The sequence below is a fragment of the Rhamphochromis sp. 'chilingali' genome (genome assembly GCF_963969265.1).
Source record: "Rhamphochromis sp. 'chilingali' genome assembly, chromosome: 12".
Classification (NCBI taxonomy): domain Eukaryota; kingdom Metazoa; phylum Chordata; class Actinopteri; order Cichliformes; family Cichlidae; genus Rhamphochromis; species Rhamphochromis sp. 'chilingali'.
Window position 1 is genome coordinate 20,570,645 of NC_137939.1, and position 25,215 is coordinate 20,595,859.

At 42.7% G+C, this 25,215-nt stretch overlaps 1 protein-coding gene across 4 annotated transcripts in view; it reads left to right on the forward strand.

The window, feature by feature from the left end:
• The window catches only part of iqsec2b (IQ motif and Sec7 domain ArfGEF 2b), a 30,138-nt gene extending 5,668 nt beyond the window's left edge, over positions 1 to 24,470 (forward strand). Inside the window, exons 1-14 of one of the 4 annotated variants that reach the window (XM_080898366.1) lie at positions 10,971 to 11,071; positions 16,069 to 16,363; positions 16,514 to 16,831; positions 17,093 to 18,147; positions 18,259 to 18,420; positions 18,698 to 18,820; positions 18,931 to 19,097; positions 19,234 to 19,373; positions 19,464 to 19,589; positions 19,697 to 19,796; positions 19,890 to 20,051; positions 20,211 to 20,405; positions 20,625 to 20,674; positions 20,970 to 24,470. In XM_080898366.1, the coding sequence (XP_080754492.1) occupies positions 10,989 to 11,071; positions 16,069 to 16,363; positions 16,514 to 16,831; positions 17,093 to 18,147; positions 18,259 to 18,420; positions 18,698 to 18,820; positions 18,931 to 19,097; positions 19,234 to 19,373; positions 19,464 to 19,589; positions 19,697 to 19,796; positions 19,890 to 20,051; positions 20,211 to 20,405; positions 20,625 to 20,674; positions 20,970 to 22,145 (4,152 nt within the window). In that variant the 5' untranslated portion in view covers positions 10,971 to 10,988 and the 3' untranslated portion in view covers positions 22,146 to 24,470. Of the gene's footprint in view, positions 1 to 10,970; positions 11,072 to 15,143; positions 15,910 to 16,068; positions 16,364 to 16,513; positions 16,832 to 17,092; positions 18,148 to 18,258; positions 18,421 to 18,697; positions 18,821 to 18,930; positions 19,098 to 19,233; positions 19,374 to 19,463; positions 19,590 to 19,696; positions 19,797 to 19,889; positions 20,052 to 20,210; positions 20,406 to 20,624; positions 20,675 to 20,969 lie in introns of those variants that run through there. The other 3 variants (XM_080898367.1, XM_080898365.1, XM_080898368.1) reach the window with 3 other exon arrangements.
• The last annotated feature ends 745 nt before the right edge of the window (positions 24,471 to 25,215 follow it).

The window sequence follows — 25,215 nt, forward strand, 5'->3', positions numbered from 1 at the left end:
ATCAGACCCGACTTTCTTGAAATGGCGAGGAGACAAATAAGCAGCTGTGATATAAAGATTTCCACAGGAAGTGAAATGTGCATGCGAGTTGCTGTGGAAACTGTAAAGCTGTCCTCAAGACAGTTGCGATATTGCATTCCTATCCCTCCCTCCCTCCTGCTCCCCTCACCTGTATCTTGATCCTGACATACCCTCCTCCCTTTTCCGTCCTTGTGTGTTTGGAGCAGCCACCATTGCTTTGTTTACTGAGGGCAGCTGTGTGCAGATTGCATCTTAACAGCATCAAGTGTACTGTAAATTAGCGCAGAGATTATGGGTCTTGCTTGGTCATTAGTGAGGAGGACAGAGTGCTAAGCTGCTGTCCAGTCATCACTGGGGATCTAATTATGAACCCCTCGCTATAGTATCAAGAGTTTTGCTCATCATCACTCTTTCTATCATTTAAACTGGAGCTTGTTTCGCTAAGATTAATTAGACTGGAAGTTAGAAAGTTAGAAAGTTTTACAAAAATGAAGACTTAACTCATTTTAAGACAAAAAACAATTTGATCCTTACCTCCCATTTTTGCCATTGTAACAATAAGCAATGCCTCCATTTAACAGTAGCATTTAAAATAATAAAGGAGAGAAAAGAACGTGGCTCATAGTTTGCTAAGAATAAGAATAATAAACATTGAAAGCACTAGTTTATTATGAAGCCAGTGTCATACAGAGATTAGTCAACTTTGATTGGATTGATTGATTTTGATTTAGGACTTCAGCTGAATCCACTGGGAAAGAGATTGAATTATAAGGTCTTCCCATGTTTTCCGCCTGTTTCTCCCAGGGTCACTCAGTTGGACATTTTATTTATTTATTTATTTATTTATTTATTTAACTTTATTTACTCATAATTCCCTGTGCCATGCTGCTACTTGAGGTAGTCAAGGTCTGAAGTGCTTTGTGCAGTGGAGGAATTCAGACATTTATCCTAAGTCGACCTATTTGATCTAATCTGTAGTCAAAATCGCCTCCAATCTGCGCGTACTGCCCCCGGACTCAGCATCTGACCAACAGAGGCGTGATTCCCAAGTCTTTTCTCGGCCACGACTTTAAGCATTGTCTTCCCCCTCGTTCAGATGCAGATAAGGGGCACTTTTGAGGAGGGATGTTTGTCAAACACTCATGCACACGTTCTGCGGAGCCGAATAAGGGAGACTGGTTACCGTGGGAACGCTGTGAGCTCTTCTGTGAAGAACTCTGTGGGCGAGAGACACAGAATAGAGAGAGATACAGAGAAGTGAAGAGAGGGTAGGAGTGGGAGCAGGAGCAGGGCGAAAGACAGAAGCGGGATTGAATGACGACTTGATGGAGATGCGGGAGACATATTGAAGACAGATGAGTGCCGCCACACGTTTTCATCGCGCGGTGCATGTTGTTTCACTGGAAAGTTGGGATGCGGTTTCTTTGGATACTCTGGATAATAAGAATATCCCTTTCGGTGATCTGCTGTGATATCAGTTTCTTGAATTACTCCTTCTCCGTCTCCCACATCACATTCAAATGAAGCCTAATTTTTCTTCATTTGGATGAATCATATCCAGTTATAATCAAGAGCGTGCGCGCACACACACACAGACACAGACACCTGTGCACAAGTGCTCACACGTGCACTCAGACTCACAGGGTACAGCAGGTGCCTGGTATGTGTATTTTGAATCATAACTGTAACTATGCCCCTCCTTGTCAGTGCTTTTGCCTGGCACTTAACGCCAGACGCCCACACAGGCAGTCCGCCCTGTTGCCAAGCAGCAGGAGACTCAAGCTCGCGGTGGAAAACCGGGGGGGGGGGGGGGGGGGGGGGGGTTGGTTGTGGAAGAACTGGTGGAAGATGGTGGTGGTGGTGGGATAAAAACACACTCTACTTGAAGCTACATCAAAAATCTCTGTTTGTCAGCAGGAGTGAGCCAGGTCAGGCTGGAGGTGGGATGACGCAGTACGCTCCCACACGCTTATTTCATAGACAATGGTGAAGAAAAAGAAGGAAAAAAAAAAGGTGAAAGCACAGTTTGAAGTGGCTCGCACCATTAAATCAGGCGAATGGATTTTCACATTAAAACTCTGGAAAGCCACACAGATGTAAATGGTAGTGCTCTCTGACCTGTGGGCTGCTTTGTAAGATGTGCGCTGTGGTATGTAAACCTGCCACAAAGATGAAGCTGAATGTCTTCCTGTGACTGCCGCATGTGAGCCTCGCTCCCACTCTGCTCACTCGTCTATACATAGACACTCACCTACACGCTGACACCCCCAAGCCCAGCACAGGTTTGAGGAAACACTGAATCCAGCACTATCACTCCACATCATGTCCCCCCCCCCCATCTCCATCCTTTTTACCTTCATTCTTTCTCTCTTGATTATTTTCACCCTTGCCCTCCTCTGTATTCAACCTCTCCCACTCTCGCGTAGCTCTTTCTCCTCCCACTCTTCTTCCTACCTCGAGCCTCTGTCAACTCACAGCTTTAAATACACGCCACCTCATCCGTTCTCCCAACGTACCACTTTTTCTTCTAGCCTGTACTTCCTGTTCCTCTCTGTTTTTACTAATATCTTTTGACTTGTGTTGATTCATATCTTATTCTCCTCTCCCTATTGTCTTGCTATTGTGTGTGGGTCTGCTAATAATAGAACAAGAGATGTACATACTATGTGTGGGTAGTATGTGTGTTTTGTGTTTCTATGGAAGAAGGAGGAGGATGATTGTGTGTGTGTCTGTTTTTATGGCGCTCAGGGATTCAGGCGTAACTGCTCATGAAGCAGAAATCAGATTCTAGATTAGCCTGTCAACACTTGCCTCACTGGGGGGATACTCTTAACAGGAGGCATTAGTTACCGCTGGTAAAATACAAATCTTGGCAGTGTAAAACCACACAGTGTGTACAAGCATGGCTCAGACTTGCGTAACAGCACCTCTGCTTCTCTCAACATCTCCATCTGAAGATGAACAGGTCAACGGGTTTATTTTTTCCGAATGTTTAATTTCTTTCAGACGTAACATCTTGTCAGAATGTTCAACAATAGAACATCTGTGCTTGTAAGTTACGCCTAAACTTTTCATTTTAATGCGCTGAAGTATAAGTTATAAAGACAGGAATGAAAAAGGTGGTCTTCTTTGATAATATGGTGCTAAAATAGCCACTGACAGTTTTTTGCTACCCTAATTGGAACTTTTTATTCATCTGCACTAAGCAAACGAGCGCTCCACCTACGTGATTGTATCTTTAAACGCTCTAATTTCGACCACTCTCGTAGTTCTTAAAGTGCTCTTAAAATTAAAGCAATGGGATGTGAATCGCTGCTTAGTGTGGTAGATCTGTGTCTTCTTTGACTGAGCCAGTATTAAAAAGGGCAGAGTCAGAGTGAAATCCTGTCAAACATCTATTAGGTTATATGTAAACGTTATGTCATCAGGAGGATTAAGGGATAAAACTGAGTATGCCTTTTGTCATTGTCAACTAAGCCCATGAAGTATTTGCAGAACCACAACCATGACTTCACCCCAAGTAGTTTCATTTTAAAGCTTTAGTTCCTTCACGTTTTGCATATAAATTGCATCACTTTGGATCAAGCTACCCAACAATAAGATCAGTCAATGGCTGCAACAGTGATATACAGTACTATGCAAAAGTTGTGAGCCGTTTTTGCACCAGCAAGATGATTTTCAAAGAAAAAAAATACAGTGAAGACTTGAAGGATCCATCTGGTCCTTCAGCTGATTCGTCTGCTATTTGCCAAAGCCTCATAAGAAATGCTGTCAGTGGAACCTGGCTGTCAGGAAGCCATTCTTAAAGAAGGAAAACGGGGAGAAAAGATTGAGGTATGTCAAAACACAAGGACTGGATTGAAAATTAGTGGCAACAGATCTTATGGAGTGACTAACCAAATTTGACCATTTTGATTAGAGTCATCAGTAAGTGTGTAAAACACATGAAGGCTCTGACATGATTTGCCAATGCATTTCAGGCAACAGTGATGGGTATGTTGTCAAAATTCATGGAATTATTGCAGAAAAGTATCATAAATGTGTTAGTACTGTTTAAGCTCTGTTTCTGCTTTATATACTATATATGAGATTTAGATACATTTTCTGAGGGTGGCATGGAAATCAGATGGGGTGGGAAAATCATATCCATTTCTTTACACATATGCAGGTGTTACATTCTGTAATATGTACTGTATATGGTAAAACACATCAAATGCTACAAGTATATACACAAATAATTAAACATTTGAGTTACATTTGATGTTATGTACTGTATAGCCTGTATAATAAATAATCATGCCGCCTAATAAGTATAAAATCCAGAATGCTACACAACATGAGGTGGATCAGTTAGAAAGTCTCAAGTTTCACACGCTCTCAATTATAGATCTGAGTTGCTACTGAAAATAAGAAATAAAGCGTTTCAACACTGTGGGCTGAACCATTTTTTAATGGTCAAACGCAGTATGTTCAGTTTTATAATTCATATTCAATGCTAATTGTAGCTATTGTCATATGCAAAATGGAAAGAGATTATTTTAGGGTAGCACAACCCATCCTGTTCCACATCAGTAGATCTGCCTCTTGCACATTTCACTAAATCACTGCACCTATTTCCCATTTTCCTAATGAAATATAAAGAATTGGGGGTAACTCAAAGTGTTTGCCCAGTACTTTACGCATCAATGAATTAGATATTATAATTCAATATGTATAGGAAAATTGGTCATTTTAGCCTGTTGCTAAGCAACGTGATGGTGTCATAATATATCATGCATAATTCAAGTTTTGTGGGTACAAATGAGATCTTATTGTTACGACATTAAAATGATAGGATGCTTTTATAAGGAGTTATAGGTACATACATTTTAAAAACGGGTCATTTTACCCATGGCTAAATGGTTGCTAGGCAACATGATGATGCCTTATTATCATGTACTGCTAAGAACCTTCAGGGGCCTGAGATGTACCTACGTGCCAAGTTCGGTTGCTCAAGTCCTGATCGTGTGGGCGGAGTTTGTGGACAAAGAAACAAACAGACAGACTGAGATTTTGTGTATTATAGTAAGATATGAAACATTTGCAATTATTTGCTAACGTGAGCTAAAAAGAATAGACAAAAATGAAATTGTTAAAAGTGGTTAGTAGTTGAAATGGTAATAAATTGCTGTAAATAGAGATAAAAAATGGAAAAATGAGAAGAAAGACATAAAGGAATGCTCGAGTCTGAGTCTGGCTTGCTAGCAGATACAGGGGAGGATCGTCATTTAATCTATTATACAATATTCACTCTTTTTTTAGTTCTGTTGTTTGTCTCTGTTAATTCCTGAGGAAAATATCTGGCTCATTAGCTGCTAAATATTCCACTGTTCCCCAAAAACCTAAAGCTCTATTAAGCTAAGGGGAGCTGCAGATTTGGGTTTATTACTGTTTTCATAGAAAGTCACAATAATGTATATTCAGTAAAAGATGCTTGGTAATTGTAACAGTGTAGTGGCATTTACTGCTACTCAAACAGCAGTAAATACCATATTTGCCGGGGACTATTTTCAGCCGTGGATTTGGTGTTCTAGTGAGTATTTACGGAAGCTGGAGGGTGTATGTGGGCTTGACTGAGAATAAACTACAGTGCCCATGTTCGTAGTAGTGACGGAGCATGTCACTCAGTGCAAGAGTGTGCCTCACTGTTATGTCTTCTAGTCCTTGTGTTCTCTGGCACAAAACATAAACCATGTCAGGCTTTGGCTGCACATGCTGTACTTAAAATGAAAAAGGGAGAAACCTTCAAGAATAGATGCTATGAAAAAGATTAAAATATGTCAATGATGTATGTATTAAAACTTCAAAAAGGGCAATATAAGATCACTCTTGGGTGCAGTGTAATTTTCTGTAACAGTGTAGTGAAAAGCTACACTGTACAGTATAAATAAACAGCTGAGACCAAAACAAAACCCATCCATCCATCCATCCATCTTCATCCGCTTTATCCGAGGCCGGGTCGCGGGGGCAGCAGCCTAAGCAAAGAGGCCCAGACCTCCCTCTCCCCAGCCACCTCCTCCAGCTTATCCGGGGGAACACCAAGGCGTTCCCAGGCCAGCCGAGAGATATAATCTCTCCAGCGTGTCCTGGGTCTGCCCCAGGGCCTCCTCCCGGTGGGACATGCCTGGAACACCTCACCCAGGAGGCGCCCAGGGGGCATCCTTGTCAGATGCCCGAACCACCTCAGCTGGCTCCTTTCGATGTGGAGCAGCAGCTGCTCTACTCTGAGCCCCTCCCGGATGGCCAAACTTCTCACCCTATCTCTAAGGGAGAGGCCAGCCACCCTTCGGAGGAAGCTCATTTCCGCCGCTTGTATCCGTGATCTCGTTCTTTCGGTCACTACCCACAGCTCGTGGCCATAGGTGAGGGTAGGGACGGACAAAACAAAACCCTGAAAATTTAAAAGTATAATTTAAAAAAGGGATTTGAAAGACACTGTAGTTCACAAGGCAGGTATTTCCATAACCCTTGTGGTGAACAGTCAAGTGGAAACAGTCAGCAGGTTCCTATCTGAAAATCTCAGGGTGTAAATGGGTTAGTAGGGGGACAGCAATTAAATGGGTAGCCAGTGTTGGATAATTAAAAGTGGAGTATTGTGTTCTCTTGTGTTTTGTGGTAAGCCTTACAGCTCTGTGTTTCGCAGCTTATTAATCGATTTCTCTTTTTTTGACAGCAACATTACAATACTCCTGCTGTTTGACAATAGTCCAGCCTGTAAATAGAATGAAGTCTTTGTTGGTTTAGTCTTTTCATTGGATTTGTTGATAGTGGAAAAAATATTAAATACAGTCTATCTTTAACAAGAGATTGCTTCTCATTGTTTTTCCCTAAAATTCGGTTTGGCTGCCTCGTCCTTGCACCGCTCTCCATAAAACAAGCTGGGAAACTACAATGAATTGCAAAAGTATTGCATTATCTTATTTCCTCTTACTCTCTTTGCTGCATTCGTGCCTCCCTCTCTCTGTGCTTTTCCCCCCCCAGTGTTTCCATGCTAAAATGACAGGGACTGCATGTCCTTGACAGCAGCTGGCCCCAGCGAGAAACCAGCCATTTACATGCTAATCTCAACCACTGCTCCCTCTTCCACCGTTCACTCGCAATCTGCAGATGGAACATCTCTGATTTCTGCCAGCGTAGAGAGGCTTTTGTGTTATATGTGCACTTTTGCATGCATTACAGAAAGTGGTTTCCCATTTTCATACAGGATGACCCACTGAAGAACTCGTATCGAGCTTTATATAATCCATTAGAGTGGTTGGAGTTTCACTAATAAAACATATTTAACAACTTTAGCGAAGGGACATTTTTCCCCATTTTACTTGTTTTTCTTAAATTGCTTTTGTTGCTCTTTAATACACTTGTAACTTATCTGTCAGAACTCAAAACTTGTGTAGTTGGTGGGGGCGTATGCCTTGATGATGTCAGTCATCTTACTGTTATTACACTTTGTTAGCTGTCGCACATCTGCATTACATTCCTCCTCTTAAATGTCCCATTCTTTGTACTACCATTGCTATGATTTGTCACTATCAATGTGCAGCTTCAATTGCTTCCTTTGCCTGTCGCTTTTTCTGCTTTGGTGCTGACTGTATGTGTCTGTCTTTCTCTGGTTTCTCCATCTCTGTATGTGTGTGTGTGTGTGTTTGTGCGTGCGTGTGTGTGTGTTGTCCATCTCTGGTCCTTCCTGTCAGTGTCCGGCCGCCATCTATCTCAGGGCAGCCCACCTCGGCTCCCTCCACTCCTACGGCAGTGAGCAGTGCTGCCACTCTGTTTCCCACCAGTCTGACTGTTCACAGCTTCGTCAGTCTTCATCAGTACTGCTGCCCTTCTACTGACCAAAGCTTACAGCAGGAGGACAGGTAAGGGCTGCCTTCATGGGGCCTAATTACAGTGAGTACAAGATAAATAAATAAAACCCCTTAAACCCCATTAGAAACATTGCGATGCCAAAACCTGGCAACCACCTGAAGATCTCTCCCTCACGCTGTGGCCAGTCCATTTGTCACCATCATTATCTGCCAGTTACCTGCTTCTCTCAAGAGCCTGTGTTTCAGTCTCCTACCACTCCCAGGTGTGACTTATAGCTAGGCAATTCTACCAGCCTGAAAAACACACAGCTTCTTTTAAAGAGTGAGAGGAAGCACTCGTCCTCAGAAAGCTTTGGGACTGAGATGAACTGAATCACAAGTGAACCTGGTGAATTCTCCCCCTCTGTCCTCTCCTTATTTCATTTATCCTTTAACTGAGTCACAGACACATGTGCGCATGATGGTCCAACACTGCCATCTAGTGGTATTAGAAGGCCGTGGCTGCTTAAACTGTGTATAGAAAGCATATTTTTTAATAAAGATCCCTTCATGTCCCAGATTTAACTTAAAATTGCCACCCAGTCTCCGTCTGTTTGCTTTCTGCTTTTTCTGCTTTTGTGTCTCATACTGTTGTGTTTTTTTCACTCTCCGTCCTCCTCTTTCTCTTTCTCCCTGTCTGCTCTGTCTGCCTCCTGTCCTGTGTTTCTTCACGTGCTTTGGCTTGTCCCATGTTGCTTTCCAAGAGAGGAGGGTGAGGATGAGCGTGCCCATCAGTTCTGTTGTTCTGCCTCGGGCTGCAGTAGCCCCTCCTCTCGCTGAGCTGAGGTGTGACTGACCGCACGACGACTCGCTCGCACATTTACCTGTGAAAAGGATATCGCAGCTTATGCTGCCAGAAAACCGAGACCTCGCTGTGTACCAAAAATACTGAGTCTTGCTGCATCGGAGCAAGAAAAATAGAAATGCATGCCGTATTTGTTTTTATGTATGCTGTCACTGATTTAGCCAGGTATCATTTTTGTGTGCTAATTTAGACTTTATGGAATCTCGATGTTGTGTTCTCTCTGTATACTTTGCTGTTTTTTTTTTCTTTACTTGCAGCCATATCAGGCTGTCAGATCACATCACTAGCTCCTGCTCATTACTGTCACACTCATGTTTATCTTAGATCCACTAGCTGAGTCATGTCATTTTGGATGTGCACAGTAGTCACTATTTGTTATCTGTGCAAAGCGCTCTACACCTCTGTCTCCAGCGATTATGTATTGTCAGAGAAACTAGCATATGATGATATAAAAACATTGTTGTTTAGCCTGTTAATTTATTTGTTCCATCTGATAAATATCCACCTGTTTATTATCATTTTTATTCATGACTTCAAAGTCAAGTCTTGTTGATTTAATCTTCATCTTCAATAAAAGACTCCAAGCTCCCGAAGACAAGGATTTCTCTCCTGTATAAATGTCTGAAGATGACGCTTGTGCTTCTTTAATTGCTAATTGTGTTTGAGTCATGCACCAATTTTGCTCATACATATCTGCCACCTCATGTATCTACACCTTAAGCCCATTGTATTCGCAGGAAGTCATACTAGTAATTCTAGTTAAGCGTTATATTGACTCTGTGCTCTGCATTGGCCTTCCATGGTAACCTTTCACTGCAGAACACACAGGAAATGCATAGTTATCTATGACATGTTGTTATAGTTTGGTTAAAGTGTTATTTCCAACCAACTGGCTTTCTTGACTCAAATTGTATTTAATTTATTTTTAGCACATGTAGCTGTTTTTACAATCTCTATAAAAGTGTTGGGACAGTGTTTAAAATGTAAACAACAGCTATGCAATTTATACTTTGTAAATAGGTTAAAAAAATTATATTAAATGTTGAAACAGGTCTTTCTTTTGTTTTCTAAAAACCCAAGCCCATTTTGAATTTTATTCCAGCAGCACATTTCAAAAAATGCAGGACAGGATAAACAGGTTTCGAAGATGCTGACATCTTCATGACGTCTATACAGGAAAGGCTTTGCCTAACACATTTTGCATGTATATTAATAGCATCACAGTGAAAGATGAGTTCTAAAATGGGCTTGTTGCAGTTTAGACATGTTGAAAACATTTAGAGCATTCAGAAATGTAAAAACACGACAGAGGAAGAGTTGAACCACGGAGTGGCTGAAATGAAGAAAGAATGGGGACCCGTGTTGCTTTATTAAAAGAAATGGTGATGCATCACAGTGTGAAACATGCTGCTGCTCTTTCTGTCGTTGGCCTCAAATTCAAAAGCATGGATTTTTCAAAAAGCAATAAACATTTTTAGCAGTCTATTTGTTTACTGTGTACAATTTTCGTGATTTACAAGTCCTTGTATTCCATCACTATTTACTTTTATCCAGCGTCCCAACTTTTTCGGAAAAGGGTTCTTTTATAAAAGTATATTAAGGAGAATTATTATTTTGTAGTATCGTGCTATAGAAGATTACATTTTAAAATGTGTCATTGTTTGCCTCCCGCTCTATTTTTTACTAATATTGTGGCATATAACTCTCCATCCATCCATTTTCTTAACCACTTATCCAATTCGGGGTCACGACGTGGCTGGAGCCGGAGTTGGCTCCAGCTGGATTACACTGCGGACAGATAGACAGTTTTATCACTGGGCTAACACAAAGAGACAGGCATTCACATTCACACCCAATGCCAGTTTAATCAGTGATTAAACTAACATGCATGTCTTTTGTTATGTTGCCCATATTCATTTCAACACACAGCCCATGTGTCTTTCATTTTCACTTGCTTCTCATAGACTTGTAAAAACCTATAAAAATACAAAAGCACAAGATGAAACGGCACTCATTATGTTGTTTTTTTTTAATTTATCCTCTTGTTCTTCAATAAATGAATGCACTTCTCTGTGTCTCTATTTCCTGTGTTTTGATGTGTTTTATTTGCTTGGTTTGCTCGTGTGGAGTACAAGTGATTGTGAGCGTGTGAGTGATCTGGCAGAGGAGGGTGGAGATGAAAAAGCTGGGCAGGGAGAGGGAAGTTCATAGCTGTCGAAGGATCGTCAAGAATGTAGCCTGTACTGCTCTGCGGGGTGAGCAGGAGCCATGTGTGTATGCAGAGAGAGAGCGAGAGAGGGTGTGTTTATTATTACGGTGTTCCGGTTAGTGTGGGACTTTCTCTGACAGTAGCAGCATGGTAAGAACTCAGCTTTTTCACTTTTCTTTTACGTGTAAAACTACCCCAAAAAGACTTTATTTTGGCATCTGTATGAGACAACTTGTAACACCGGTGTGTGCTTTTGGCGGCCTACAATGCAGTGGTGCAAATTCATGACACGGCTTGTACAGTGGATTAACTGCTGTGTGTACAGACGGTGATATTTAACCATCACAGACAGACGGCAGCGGGAACTGATAATAAATGGGGGTCTGTTTTCAGTAGATGCAATTTTATTGAAGGAAACTCAATTTGATAAACTGAAAAATGGAAAGGAAAGGATATAAATGGGCTCTGACGGGTAATTGTGTGACAGAGTGTAAATGCCAGTCAGCTGACAGATCACATACTTTTAGAAGTCTTGGTAATCTGCCACTGTTATGAGTGCTGCTCTTGAGGAACTGCAAAGAAAGCATATAACCATGTGCCAGATGGGGTCTGTTTGAAATAAATGACTTTAAGTAAATTAGTTAAAACACCCTTGCAAATGTTTGGCATGTTAGTTTGAATGCCTGGTAGCAGGAGTTGTCAGCACTTTGCGGCACTTTGAAGTGTGTTCACAAGATGCTAAATGCCAAATCAGCTGTACCCAACCTGAAAGTGAATCAGTAGAGCTTGACAGTAAAAGGAAGTTTCAAAAACAGATGTCAAGCTCAGAAAAACTGCAAGTGTAATAAGAGACGAGAAAACGAAGTCAGTTTCCAATAAAAGTTTACACTATCTTGTCACCCTGTCTCTTTATACAACACTTATCTCTTCATTCTTTTTTGCTTTAGTGCCAGAGATTATCTGATGAGTTAAGGTTTAAGAAATGCTGCCAATTCTGAGCCTTCCAAACAAGTTGTACAACATTTTCATCCAGTACCTCTTTATTGGGCTTTGAACTGGAGGCTTCAGGTAGTAGGAAGAAAGTGTAAAGTGTTCATGTGTGCGATGGGAAGCTCATGGGTTGAGATGGTGAAATGGCTGGAGAGTGTTGGCGGTGCAGGAATGCTCCGATTTGACCCATGAATGATTTTATTGTTTCCTTTCGGTTTGGCCATGAAAGAGAATACTGACTGCTCCGGCTGAGGATTCATTTCTGTGGTTTCTGATCTCTTTAAGTCCTGAAATTAATGGCAAATATTATCACATCACATCTCCAAAGTAATTAGCTTGGATCTTGTTGAAGGTCTGCGCTGCACTTTTTATCCTTCATTGTCCACGTTCAGCTTGGCAGGGTTATACTGGGTAATAAGCTCGGAGACAAATGGAAAAATTAACACAAAAACTCAGAGATGAAGAGATTAGAAAGGATATGAGATAACTGCGCTGAGTTTATGCTCAGGTGGAAATGAGTCAACGTTCAGATCGATGCAATTATTGGCATCTCATTGCAGACAGCGGAGAGGCTAATCCCTCAGCCTCCATGTCCCGCTGGGGGTTCGATAACACAGTCGGACCTACTGCTGTTCTCTCATAAGCGCATAGGCAAACACACATACACACACCGTCAGCACATCAATATTATATGATGAAGGGAAAAAAGTCAGGGGATTGCATGAAGTTGGCATTGTCCTTTACAGCGCATGCTCCCATACACTTTCTCTCATCTGCCCTGTTATCAATTTCACTTCTATAACCCACTTCTGTAATTTTTTTAAACACCATCAGCAATCTCTTTCCTGTTTATGACATTCCAGCCATCTGTCCCATCTCCAATTAAATGATAGGAGGTAGTAAAACCCTGGGCTGGTCTTTATGCGGAAGCCTCTAGAGAGAGCCTCTCTGTGTAACAGGAATACAGTGTTTCTTACATAAATAATGAGATTCAGATGCCAGCTGCGATATGGCCACACTCATGTTTTATACAACAAACTTTTTACTCAGATATCATGGTCTAGTCTCTTACCGCATATTACTGGCTGGCTCCTACTGCAGGGAACTCTAAATTAAACGCTTTCCCCCTGGGGAGGTCCCTGCACCAGCAGGCAGTAACTGTAAAACATAACCAGCTGTCATTTTTTTGTTTTTTGAAAGTTGCACATTCAGTAAAGAGGCTGCCTAAGTGTAGCATTTCTATAGGGCCTGCTGTGCTTCATTTCTGTTGCATAAACTTTGTTGAGGTTGCATTTCAGTTCAGTTTGAGAACAGGTTTGATAGCATCAGTGTCTGCTTTAGTGACATATTCTGAGGATTTTATTTAGGCTATTTGTGAAGTAAGAAAAAACCAATTACTGAAGGGTTTAAAACATTATTGTGATCTGATGAGGGCAAAAAGAAATTGCATTATGTATTTCAAAAGTCTCCCAAATATCGCTCGCATATTTGAGCCGAAGCTTGTGCAGTTTGGCTTTATCGTTTTGTAGCTGTTATTGACTGAATCTGAGAGAAAATCTTTTTTTTTTCAGGTGAAAATAAAAATAGCCAGAGTTTTAAGGGAGCATTGCATGCACAGTTGGACGTGGGTTGCACTGCACCTAGATAGGAGAATTTTTTAAAAATGTTTTCTTTAATATTTCACCAACCTGGATATTTTACAGTGTGACAAATGTTCTCCCCACGCTCAAAGAAAGAAACATAAATCTGTGATATTTGCACCCGTCTTATAGCATACAGTCTGTGCAAATGAATAACACAGTTATATGGTCACATAATCCATATAGTTGATCTCTTATTTGGTGGCAGTGGAGAAATTGTCACCTTTACATTTGGTTTGCATTTTTAGATTTTCCTTTTTAATGAGTTTAAAAGAGCTTAAAAGCTCAAATCTGGGGATCAGCTATGCCTTTTCAGAGACAGGTATATGGAACTGGACTTGTAGCTCTCTAATATTCCTTTTCAGTTCATATTTTAGGTACGCTGTTGAATGAAAGTAGCATTTGTTCCAAGTGACGTGCACGGCTGAAAATCATACAGTAGTCTACCTGTTGATGCTATGCAGAGGCACTTGTGTGCCCAGTTTCCTTAAAAGAAGCCAACTGAAGCCGCTTTGAATTAGACAGAATTTCATATTCCTACAGGTTATGCAAGACAATGTGTAAATAGCCAACATAAATATAGTAACGATTCATCCAAAGATTGATCTATCGAAAATAGCTAGTTTAGACCATACAGTAATTTCATGATTCACTCTTTACAAATATCTTACTTTTAGTGTTTTCGTAAAAAGGCAAGTATTACGTAGACCGTCATTCACAACCTGTGGAGCATCTTCAACACCCACCGAAATGGTGATAACAGTCAATACATTGTCATGGCAACCACGCTTCTCTTCCTAACAACCGCCTCACCGCCCACAAAGGTCCCACAGCAACCGTCACCAAGCAACCCCCTCCCGCTTCTCAGTTTCTCTATTTAAGGAGCAGAGGAGGAGGAATGATAAATGATTTTGCACAGAGAAAGAGGAGATATACGCAAAAACTTGTTGAAAATGAAAGCAAAGCATAGCTTGGTATTGTGATGAATGAGCACGGTGTAATTATAATATATTATTACACATTCACAATATAATATATGTGGATCCTGTCTTAACTGTGGTAATATGGGCTATCCTGTAGATGTCAGAATTGCTTCTTTAAAACTGTGTTTCAACATGACTCTTGTGTTATGCAACATATTAAAGCTTTTCTTAGAGTTGTTGTTAGACTCAACAATAAATTAGCTTGGTCATGTTTTGCTTGAAGGCACTGGATGTCCTTCTTAAAAACCCTGCCCTGTATTTTCCCCTTCTGGCGACAGCAACGACTCTAAGTCTGTCGAACTGCGGGGCTTGAATTTCAACAGTATCGCTTACAACATCAAAACCAAAACAAATTAAAATAGTTTCCTTGTTGCCCGTGAAGACTTTTCCTTGTCTTGTTTTTACCAACTAAACTCTAACAACAGGAAGTCTCTTTGATCCAATGGAACAGCTACAGCTCAGGGAGGGAGGGAGGAGGACACTGAATGACCCACTCAAACCTAAAATGGTCAAAAGAGTCATTTTTCAGTCATGTTTCTGTCATGTGAATTACTGTGTGATGCAGAGCTTAAACAATACTGAAGGTTAACACTATACAACCAGTCTTTTACTGCCAAAATCTGTTTCACTTGCTGACTCTAATGCTCCCACACATCCTTGACCCTTACTGCACACTCTGTGCCTTGTTGCGGGACAGGACACAACTTTCTGGAGGGGGTGCGGCTAACACAAGAAGGAAATGTAGGCAGGGACATGTGACAGCAGTTGTTCTCCCAAACACACACTGAGTGATTGACTCGGGTGGATTTTGTCTCATCAAATCTGGATAACAGGACACTGAAGGACTTCTGGGACTAACTGATATCTGAGAGGTTTTGTTGTTATTGCTATCCTGACTGGAAATAGGATTCAGTTGGATTACGATGGTACTCTTAACTGCTTGCATTTACAGCCGCATAATGGACTGAGTGAGTGAATTTGGAAGGAATTGCGTGCGTTTAATTCCAGTATTTAAGCTGATGGTGCCTGTCGTACAGCTAGCGCTAACCTGGTTTTTCCTGTCAGTATGGTGCTGCTGGTATTTGGCACTTATTTGGTTACTGTTATGTTTGTCAAACAAGGAGAGTGCAAAAGTGCATACTAACCTTGGAAACGCTTGGTAGTACATTAACTACTCCTCTGGACTCTTAAGAAAGACGATACATGACAGAGACCTTTTATATCTGTTGGATTACCTATTTATTCTCCAGGCAAGCAATACTGTCAGGTCTCGGGACTGGCACTGCTTGAAAGTAACCAGAATATTGCTTTTCTATAAGTTCATCATGAGCTCCACTAAGAGATGGTTAGTTCTGCACCGCTCAAAAGTTTACACGTAAGTCCTTGTTAGTATGTTTTTAAGTCTATCCTACAGAATTTTTCATTCAGTCTCCATTTAAGACTTAACACACTTCAAAGTCTTTTTTTTTTGGAATATTTAGTGAAGCTGCTTGTGAGTCATTCTTATAGCTTCTACTCCTTTTTTCTTCTGCAGTGTGGAAGGGGAATCCCAGTGTCCAGAAACGGGCACCCACAAAGACACCTCGTTCAGCCAGGCGCCTTACCTTCGAGGCTCAGAGCGCTACAGTGACAGCAGCAGCAACGCGCCCTCCGGTTCCAGGGGCCCTTCATGCGTTACAGCTTCCAGCTCAGCCAGCTTGGCCTGGGCGTTGCGAACACGCCACCAACCTGCAAGTTTGGCTCTTCGCAAGCAAGAAGAAGAGGAGAACAAGAGATGCAAGGCTCTTTCGGACAGCTATGAACTATCAACAGATCTGCAGGATAAGAAGGTATCAGTCGCAAGAATATATTTGTAAATGTGTTCTTTGAAAGCAGTAAGCCGTAGGAAACATATTTTCACTGGAGCAGTATGGGTGCAAAGCATTCAGACTGTGATTTCGTCCTTTACCTTGTGTTTTTTTAACCTTCCCCTATTTCAGGTGGAGATGTTGGAGAGAAAATATGGTGGCTCCTTTGTAAGTCGCAGAGCAGCAAAGACCATTCAGACAGCCTTCAGACAGTATCGCATGAACAAAAATTTTGAGCGCCTCAGAAGCTCAGCTTCAGAGAGCCGCATGACGCGCCGCATCATCCTGTCCAACATGAGACTGCAGTATTCGTTTGATGACCGACAGCCTCAGCAGCAGGCCCAGACACAAACGAACTTCACCCACAGTGTGGCCGTGGGGCCTCCTCACTCTCCTGATCCAGGCCGCACAGGAGACTACACCCACTTAGAGGACTCCTTCTCCAAGCAGGTAAGAGTGTTGTTTCTTTCAGTAGTCATCGTCAAGTTCATTTAATGCTAAGTTTTATATAATATGAAGGTAGTCACAGAGACAGAAAGTAACAAAGAAACATTATAATGAACCAAACTTGACCAGCGTCCCCTGTATTGTCAAACTTAGACCTTACAAGCAAACTACTGATAAATCATTTCATGTTTAGACAATTTCCTCTTTTCTTTTAGATGTGTGAAAACTGTGCGATCATAACAGCTCACCCTCTGTTCCCTCTAGGTTAAATCCTTAGCTGACTCCATAGATGATGCCCTTACCTGCCGTGCAGGTCGCGATGACTCCCAGGAGGGCAGCAAGGAGGGTGGAGGGATTAGTGAAGACTTTGGGGAGTGTGTGTGGAGCAGCAGCAGCAACCCATCTTCCCAAAGAGGTTTGGGAGAAAGAGGCAGGGGTGCTGGAGGAGGACTCAGTATGCATGGTGACAGTACAGCTACTTCGTACAGTGATGTCACCCTTTATATGGATGATGGTATGCCATCCTCCCCTCTGTCCCTTGACCGGGCACCTAGCAGCACAGATACAGAGTACTGGGGTCCTGGTGGCGGTGTGGGAGGGCGAGAGGACAGTAGGGACACTGAGGGAGGCGGCAGCAGTAACAGTCGGCGAAGCACCCCGTGTACAGAGTGTAGAGACTATCGTCTCAGAGGTGCACACCTGCCTCTCCTCACTATTGAGCCGCCCAGCGACAGCTCAGTGGACATGAGTGATCGTTCAGACCGAGGCTCTCTGAGCAGAACGCTGGTCTTTGAGCAGGAGCCAGGTGTGGGTGCAGGTTCCCCTCAGGGAACCCTCAAACACTCCCCCAACACAGGTACTCGAACCACCTCCACAGCAGCTGCGCAGGGCCAGACTCGAGCTCCTGGCAGACCCATACCCACACATATCCCGCACCAGGTGGCAGCCCACCACCACCATCACCACCACCCTATACACCACCATCAGTACCCTGACACACCTTCATCATCCTCGTCCCCACAGCAGCCTCCTACCACCCCTCTGTCGTCGTCCTCCTCTACAGCTCTGCCCCCTGGGGGCCTGGAGCAGCCGTGCTGCTCCGATGGAGACAATGATTCACTCAACTCCACGACCAACTCTAATGAGACAGTCAACTGCAGCTCAGGCTCCTCATCTCAGGACAGCCTGCGGGAGCCTCTGCCTCCTCTGGGCAAGCAGACATACCAGAGGGAGAGCCGCCATAGCTGGGACTCGCCCCCCTTCAACAGTGACGTGGTGCAGAGACGCCAGTACCGTATTGGTCTTAATCTGTTTAACAAGTAAGATGTACTAAGAAACACAACACAAGTAGCTGTTTTACTGAGAAAAATATATCAAATGTCGTAATACTGGAGCAAAAAGAAAAGTCCTTGGTGGGTTTTCTTCAACAGGAAACCAGAGAAGGGGATCCAGTACCTGATAGAAAGAGGTTTTGTGTCTGACACTCCTGTTGGCATTGCTCGCTTCATTCTGGAGAGAAAGGGTCTCAGCAGGCAGATGATTGGAGAATTTCTGGGAAACCGACAGAAACAATTCAACAAAGATGTTTTAGAGTGAGTATTTGAGACAGACGGCTGTAATATATTAAAACATGTCAGACACAGATGTCTGAATGATCCAAATCCATCTACATTTGTAACTTCAGAAAGTTTGCCCAAAAATATGTCAGTGTATACGCACACTCCATCTCACATATTTCATGCCAAGTCTAAATTGATGCAATCTTGAAGCAGCTTTAATCTCCTGCCCATATATAGGATTAATTTTTCTTAATATCCAAGTTGGAGGGTAGAGACGTGTCATCTGTAACTTCTGACGTGTGTGTTTCAGCTGTGTGGTGGATGAGATGGACTTCTCAGGCATGGACATCGATGATGCTCTGAGGAAGTTCCAGGCACAGATTAAAGTTCAAGGAGAAGCCCAAAAAGTAGAGCGGCTTATAGAGGCATTCAGGTTTGTTATAGATCACTAAAGGAATTCATTTCAGTCGCTTGGATGCTGCATCAAAATGAAAATAATCTTTTTGTTTTATTTTTTCACACAAAATTTGTTTCTGTCTTCAGTCAGAGATACTGTGTGTGTAATCCGACCCTGGTTCGACAGTTCCAGAATCCCGACACCATCTTCATCTTGGCCTTCGCCATAATCCTCCTCAACACAGATATGTACAGTCCCAATGTCAAACCTGAGAGGAAAATGAAACTAGAGGATTTCATCAAGAATTTGAGAGGTGCTGCTGGACAGAAAAGATCAAATTACCCTCTACATGAGCTCATCAAACACATATTGCAACTTTTAAAATATGGCTAAAGTTATACGTTTTCTGTGTGACAACTCTAAAATAGCTTTCTTTGGTTCCACTCAAGGTGTAGACAATGGCCAGGACATACCTAGAGACCTGCTGGTTGGGATCTACCAGAGAATACAGAAATGGGAGCTAAGGACCAATGATGACCACGTGTCCCAAGTGCAGGCAGTGGAAAGAGTCATTGTGGGCAAGAAGCCTGTGAGTTTATCCTGTAATACAAAGCTCTTTAATATATTGTTCTATTTAGCTAAAAGTTGTCATTTATTTGTGCTGTGTTTGTCTATGTAGGTGCTGTCCCTTCCCCATCGTAGACTGGTGTGTTGCTGCCAGCTCTATGAGGTGCCTGACCCTAACAGACCTCAGAGGACAGGAGTGCACCAGCGGGAGGTCTTTCTCTTTAATGACCTGCTCGTGGTAAGATTTACATTATCATTTTTTTTATCATGTGGCAGATAAGAGGTCAGTTTTTCCTAAAGTACCTGTTAAAAAAAAATCATTATACTATTTCTGTTGTGTACTAGGTGACAAAAATCTTCCAGAAGAAGAAAACCTCAGTGACTTATAGTTTCAGACAATCTTTCCCTTTGGTTGAAATGCAAGTGCACATGTTCCAGAACTCATGTAAGAAGCAATCTCTGTTTTGCACCTTCTAACTGTTCTTAAGTGCATTTTGTGATGACAAGAGTATTTATTTCTGCTCCCCCCCCCATCTAGACTACCCTCATGGCATCCGTCTGACCTCAGCAGTCCTGGGTGGAGAGAGGAAGGTTCTTATTGTGTTTATGGCACCCAGTCAGCAAGACCGCACCCGCTTTGTTAGCGACCTCAGGGAGAGTATTGCTGAAGTGCAAGAAATGGAGAAATACAGAGTTGAATGTAAGTAGCCCCATCTGCTGGCCTTTCCTGTAAACCATAATGTTACTTTTTGGTCAGTCAAAATGTTTCGTTTTCTTCACATCCTTTCTGGTCATTCTTCTCTGTGCTAAACCTCAATTTTATTTCAAATCCCCCTGTGCCCTGTGTGTAAATGTGCAGCGGAACTGGAGAAACAGAAAGGTGTGATGCGGCCCAGCTTGCTAACTGGAGGTGTGGTTGGAGGAGGCGTAGGTGTGAAGAGCGATGTTGTGAATGGCACCTTGGGAAGAACAAGTTTTGATGACAATTGCTCAGTTGGTGAGGGTCTCAAACGCACAGCGCTCAGCTCTTCTCTCAGGGACCTATCGGATACAGGTGAGACATTGCCTTATCGGAGACAGGTTCAGCTTGATTACATTACTACCAGCTGGGATGAATTGGGTTGCATGATTTTGGTCTCTGTTTCTATTGCTACCGCCTGTTTCTCTTTCTTGCTGACAGTCAGACACAGCTTATGCAACTCTTGCCTTTTTTTGCAAAAAATATTCCAATCTTTCATGCTTTGCTAACCTGGTTCTTCCTGGTGGGGTACAGGGAAACGTGGTCGCAGGAACAGTGTTGGTTCTCTGGACAGTACAATGGAAGTAAGTCTTTATGTAAGACTAGAATTAGACCTATAACCTTCACTAGATTTGCATTTTCCCCCATTGGTTCTTTATCCTCCCGAGCAAGTACTGTATGTACATGGTGTGTGCGTGTACATGCATGTGTGTGTCCTGGACTGACACCTGTTGCATGACTATGTGCGTATATACTTACCCTAGCATGTTTTCCACCTCCAGATACAGTTATTTCCTGTGTGTGATAATAAGCGGGAACCGGGATGTATTGCAAGACTCTAGTGTTTATTCTAAAACTCGATGATACTTTATCTTCTAGGGCTCCATCATTAGCAGCCCACAGCCTCACCAGCGCTATCCACTGCCAGGTGTGCTTCCTGGTTGCTATGGAACAGAAGACTTCCGGCCTCATCGCCCCATCCTGAGCCCCGGGACGGGGGTGGGGGGTGGGCCGGGGCAGCAACATACCACTGCTGGGACAGGAGCTGGGGGAGTCTCCAGCAGTGCAGAGAGAGCAGGAGCGGGGAGCGGCCCTGGGGGGAGCAGCAACAACAACAGCGGTTCCTTCCTGGGTTCCCTATTCGGCAGCAAACGCGCCAAACCACCAGGGCCCCTTATTCCACCGGGGCCACCCTACCCCGCACCTGTCCCCCCACCGACTACGGGAGGGCCCCCTCCTCACTCCCCTTCATCTCTATGCCAATTGGAAGGGGGGGCTTCCAAGCTCCAGGCACTTCACGCACAGTACTGTCACGCGGGCACCGTGCAGCCGCCACCACCTTACTACCATCACCATCGCTACCATGTCCAAACTGTCCCTCCTCCTTTGCCAGGAGTGCCCCCTCATACTATACAGAGAGGCCCTCTACCCTGTCGTCCACCGCTTGGCCCACCGCACGCCCAGCACCCGCAGCTGGCCCATCTCTCCCAGCTCTCCCAGCATGGGCTTCCGGGTCGTTACGCCAACATGGTGGTGGGATGTCCCCCCCCCCTTTCTCCTCTCTCCCAACATTCCCAGAACCAACAGTTCGCCCTCTACCACGTGCAGCCCACACACTCTGTCAGAGGGGCCGGCGGCCCTGGTACCAAACCTCCACTAACCTTGTCATTCTCCCACCCCCACGCACACTCCCAAACCCACCCAGGACACGCGCACACACCACACCCAGTGAGCCACAGCACCCACCAAACACACTTCATATTCGGCACTCTGCCCCACAATCTACCATCCGCTACCGTCAATGCGCATCACGCAGCCTCCGCCGGCCCGTATCTGCCCCAGTACCCTCCTCTTTCTTCTATCCCCCCTCCCCCACCACACTCCCCTTTACCCCCCCCTTCGTCCCCCCTTACCCCTCTTACACCTCTCTCCCCTCACCCCCCCCAGCACCCCGGGCAGCCTCAGCAGGGGCCGCAGGTGACAGGGGCTGGAGCGACCGGTACAGGGGGCAGCTCCAAATCCAAGCCTATCAACCGGATAAGTACCGTAGTGTGAGCAGGATGTGGGGCTCCAGAGTTCAAAGGTCAGATGATAGATTGGAGGAGATGGGCAGAGCTAGGCCTAGAACCAAATCTGCCAGGACAGAAAGTAACAGCAGCAGCGCTACTGAGAAGAGGAAACGAAGTTTGCTCCGTCTCTGTTACTTTCACCTCCGTTTTCCACATATGTAGACGGAGACAGAAAGCACCATTAGAGTTAAACGGCACGGCCTGTGGACGCATCCTTGATCCTGAACCGGCACCACAGAAACACACACACGTGCAACATTACACAAAAACACACTCCACACATTTCCCACACACAATCAGAGAAGTCTATAGCCATATATTTAAGATGAAACTAAATCTATATCTAGCTATATTGCCTCAGTTTTAATTGTTTGGAGTCTAGTTGAGTCTGTATGAGACTATTTACATGTACAGTACAAAGATGTGATAATGCGGCACTGGGAAACTGGAGACCATAGGTATCCACCTGCTTACGTGGGCATGTAAATAAGGACTGAACCACCAAATGTATTCCAGCGGAGTTTGGCATTAAAAACTGCCCCTTGACTTTGCAATAATTTACTTGGCTTCATGATGTCTCTGTTCATTTTTGCAGGTTACGCTTTGCTGACAGGCATCTTTTTTTTTCTAAAAGAAGACCTCAGATATGTTGCTTTGTCTAAAACTTCTAAAACCAGTGCACAGTTTTCTGACAGTCTTTTGCTTATTGGTCTTTCACATGTCAACAGATGTCACCGGGCTTTCTAATGCAACATGGGGTATGGGAATCAATGAGACAAATAATAATATATTTTGAATGTTTATGAAGCTTCTTGCTGTTTTATAGATATTATAATATACCTGCCATGAGTATGATGAATATTGTCCAATAATTGTTTTGATCAGTGAGTAATTATATCAGCAGATGTTTGTACATGGTTTTAGAGAGTATATTCACATACAGATTCCCTCACTTTGCCATATCCAGTTGAGGGTATTCAGTTATGTGAAGTGTGAGTTCTTTTCATAGTACCATGGTTTTATTCAGTTCATCTTTTAACGATTAGTATTATTGACTGTTCAGGATAAAGAAGGAGGTTTAGTTTTTGTTCAAATCGATTTGAACATTTACAACATTCCTCTTTTTTTTCTGTTCTGTTTGCAAACAGGGGCACAACCTCTTGAATGGTGTGACTTGACAAAAACTTGAATCTACAGAATGAATCTCAGTTAGCGTTTCCTTTTTTTTTCTTTTCTTATGACTCTCCCAGTATTTTAAAAGGCTTAATTATGATCGTAAAAATTGGTGAATTTTTCATACAGGGTGCATATGCAGTGCCCCATATCACGGTCATCAAATTTATTCATTGTGTGTTTTTTTGTTTTGAAACAAGCACGCTTTTACATGAAGTTTTGTGGTTTTTGCACACGTGATGTCTTAAGTCAGAAATGGCCTTCTTCTAATCCTCCCTCTCCTGCTACTTTCAGAAATCTCTGCTACCGTTTTCTGATGCCTTGGCATCTTGCTGAGGGCTTCTTGTTAGAAACCATAACAAGAGTCAAGAATGTAAAATAGCCTACAGGTGCATACTGTATTTCCTGTTCTTTTTTTTTCTTCTCTGTGGGCCTCGTGTTAGTGTCATTCCTTTTGCTACTGCAGATTTTGAAGTAAAAATTGAGCACTGATGTAGATTACCTTCAGTGCCACTGATTACAAAGGAAAAACTGCGCGTATAATCGGATTCAGACGTGAATATTTGAGCAAGGGAAGTATAAAAATGCAGGTGATGTAAGCTACAGGAAGAATATGCCAAATTTCTGGATGATCTGAATCATCAAAAGTAGGTTTTAAGAAGTTTTGGAGAGAGTCAGGAGTATTAAATGAAGAATTTTATAAGTATGTGTTGGCTACTTTTTTCTTTATGGTGTCCTTTTTGACTCTATTTGCATGAATATATCTGCACTTATTGAATAGATTGTACTGTATAAACCTGAATGTACATATTATAATATACATAGGCTTCTTATCTTAACTATGGGATGAACTGCTCCCATTCTGTATTCAGGTGCGTGCATGTGAGTGCCACTAAGTATGTACATAAAAAACAGGGATATGAGATGTTGGCCAAAGGGAACATCAACTTCTTTTTCTTTTCTTATCATTTCAGACTAAGGGTGAGAGAATGAGTTAACATGACTTAAATTAAAGCCTAAAAAAAGTTTATATGTCAGTACACTTATGGATATTATTTTAAGCAAACAATTTTGTTTTTTTCTGTGTATGTACTATGTGTACTGAAAGAATAGAGAATTGAGATGTGAATATTTATTGCTTCTGATACATTAAAGTGTCCTTGCAGTGATGTGATGTGTGTTTGTGTGTATTTTGTACGTGCATTAAAACAGACCTCGCCTCTAAATATTCAACATAAGCAGCATTGTTGTTCCTAGATAAAGAGGAATATACGTAATAATGAAAGTCAAAGGGGAAAAGTTTACGTTCCACGTTTCAGTTCTCAAGTCAACCCAAATGCAGCTACAAAAACATGATGTAAAACAAGAAGTGAGTGCTATCACAAATCTGATAATAAAAGTCCATAATGCAACAAAATGTGAGGGGAGAAAAAACTCCACAGAAACAAAAACTAACAAAGAACATGGGAAACTCATGACAAACAACAGATGATCTGACAAAACAGAGCAAGGCAGAACTACCTGCACACAGGGGCCTGATTGGGGAAGTGGAAACAGCAGAAACAAAACATGACAGCCTCTCAGCATAAAATAGGAATTATGAAAATCAGACTAAATGCAAAGACAAGAAAGCTCACACAAACGAGATTCAAGGGGGAATTAAAGAGGTTAGAAACCAGAAAAGCTCCAAATCTGCAGTCACTGTGGGACGCTATCATCGTCTTTAATCTATGTGAGAAAAGAATTAAGGCAGTTCTTAAGACAAATTGTACTTAATAAACTGACCAATGAGGGTAAGTGCAATAACAGAGAATATCAATTAGAAATCAAAAATCATACCTAGGAGTAATACATAAAAAAAAAAGAAAGACTTAAGAGAATAA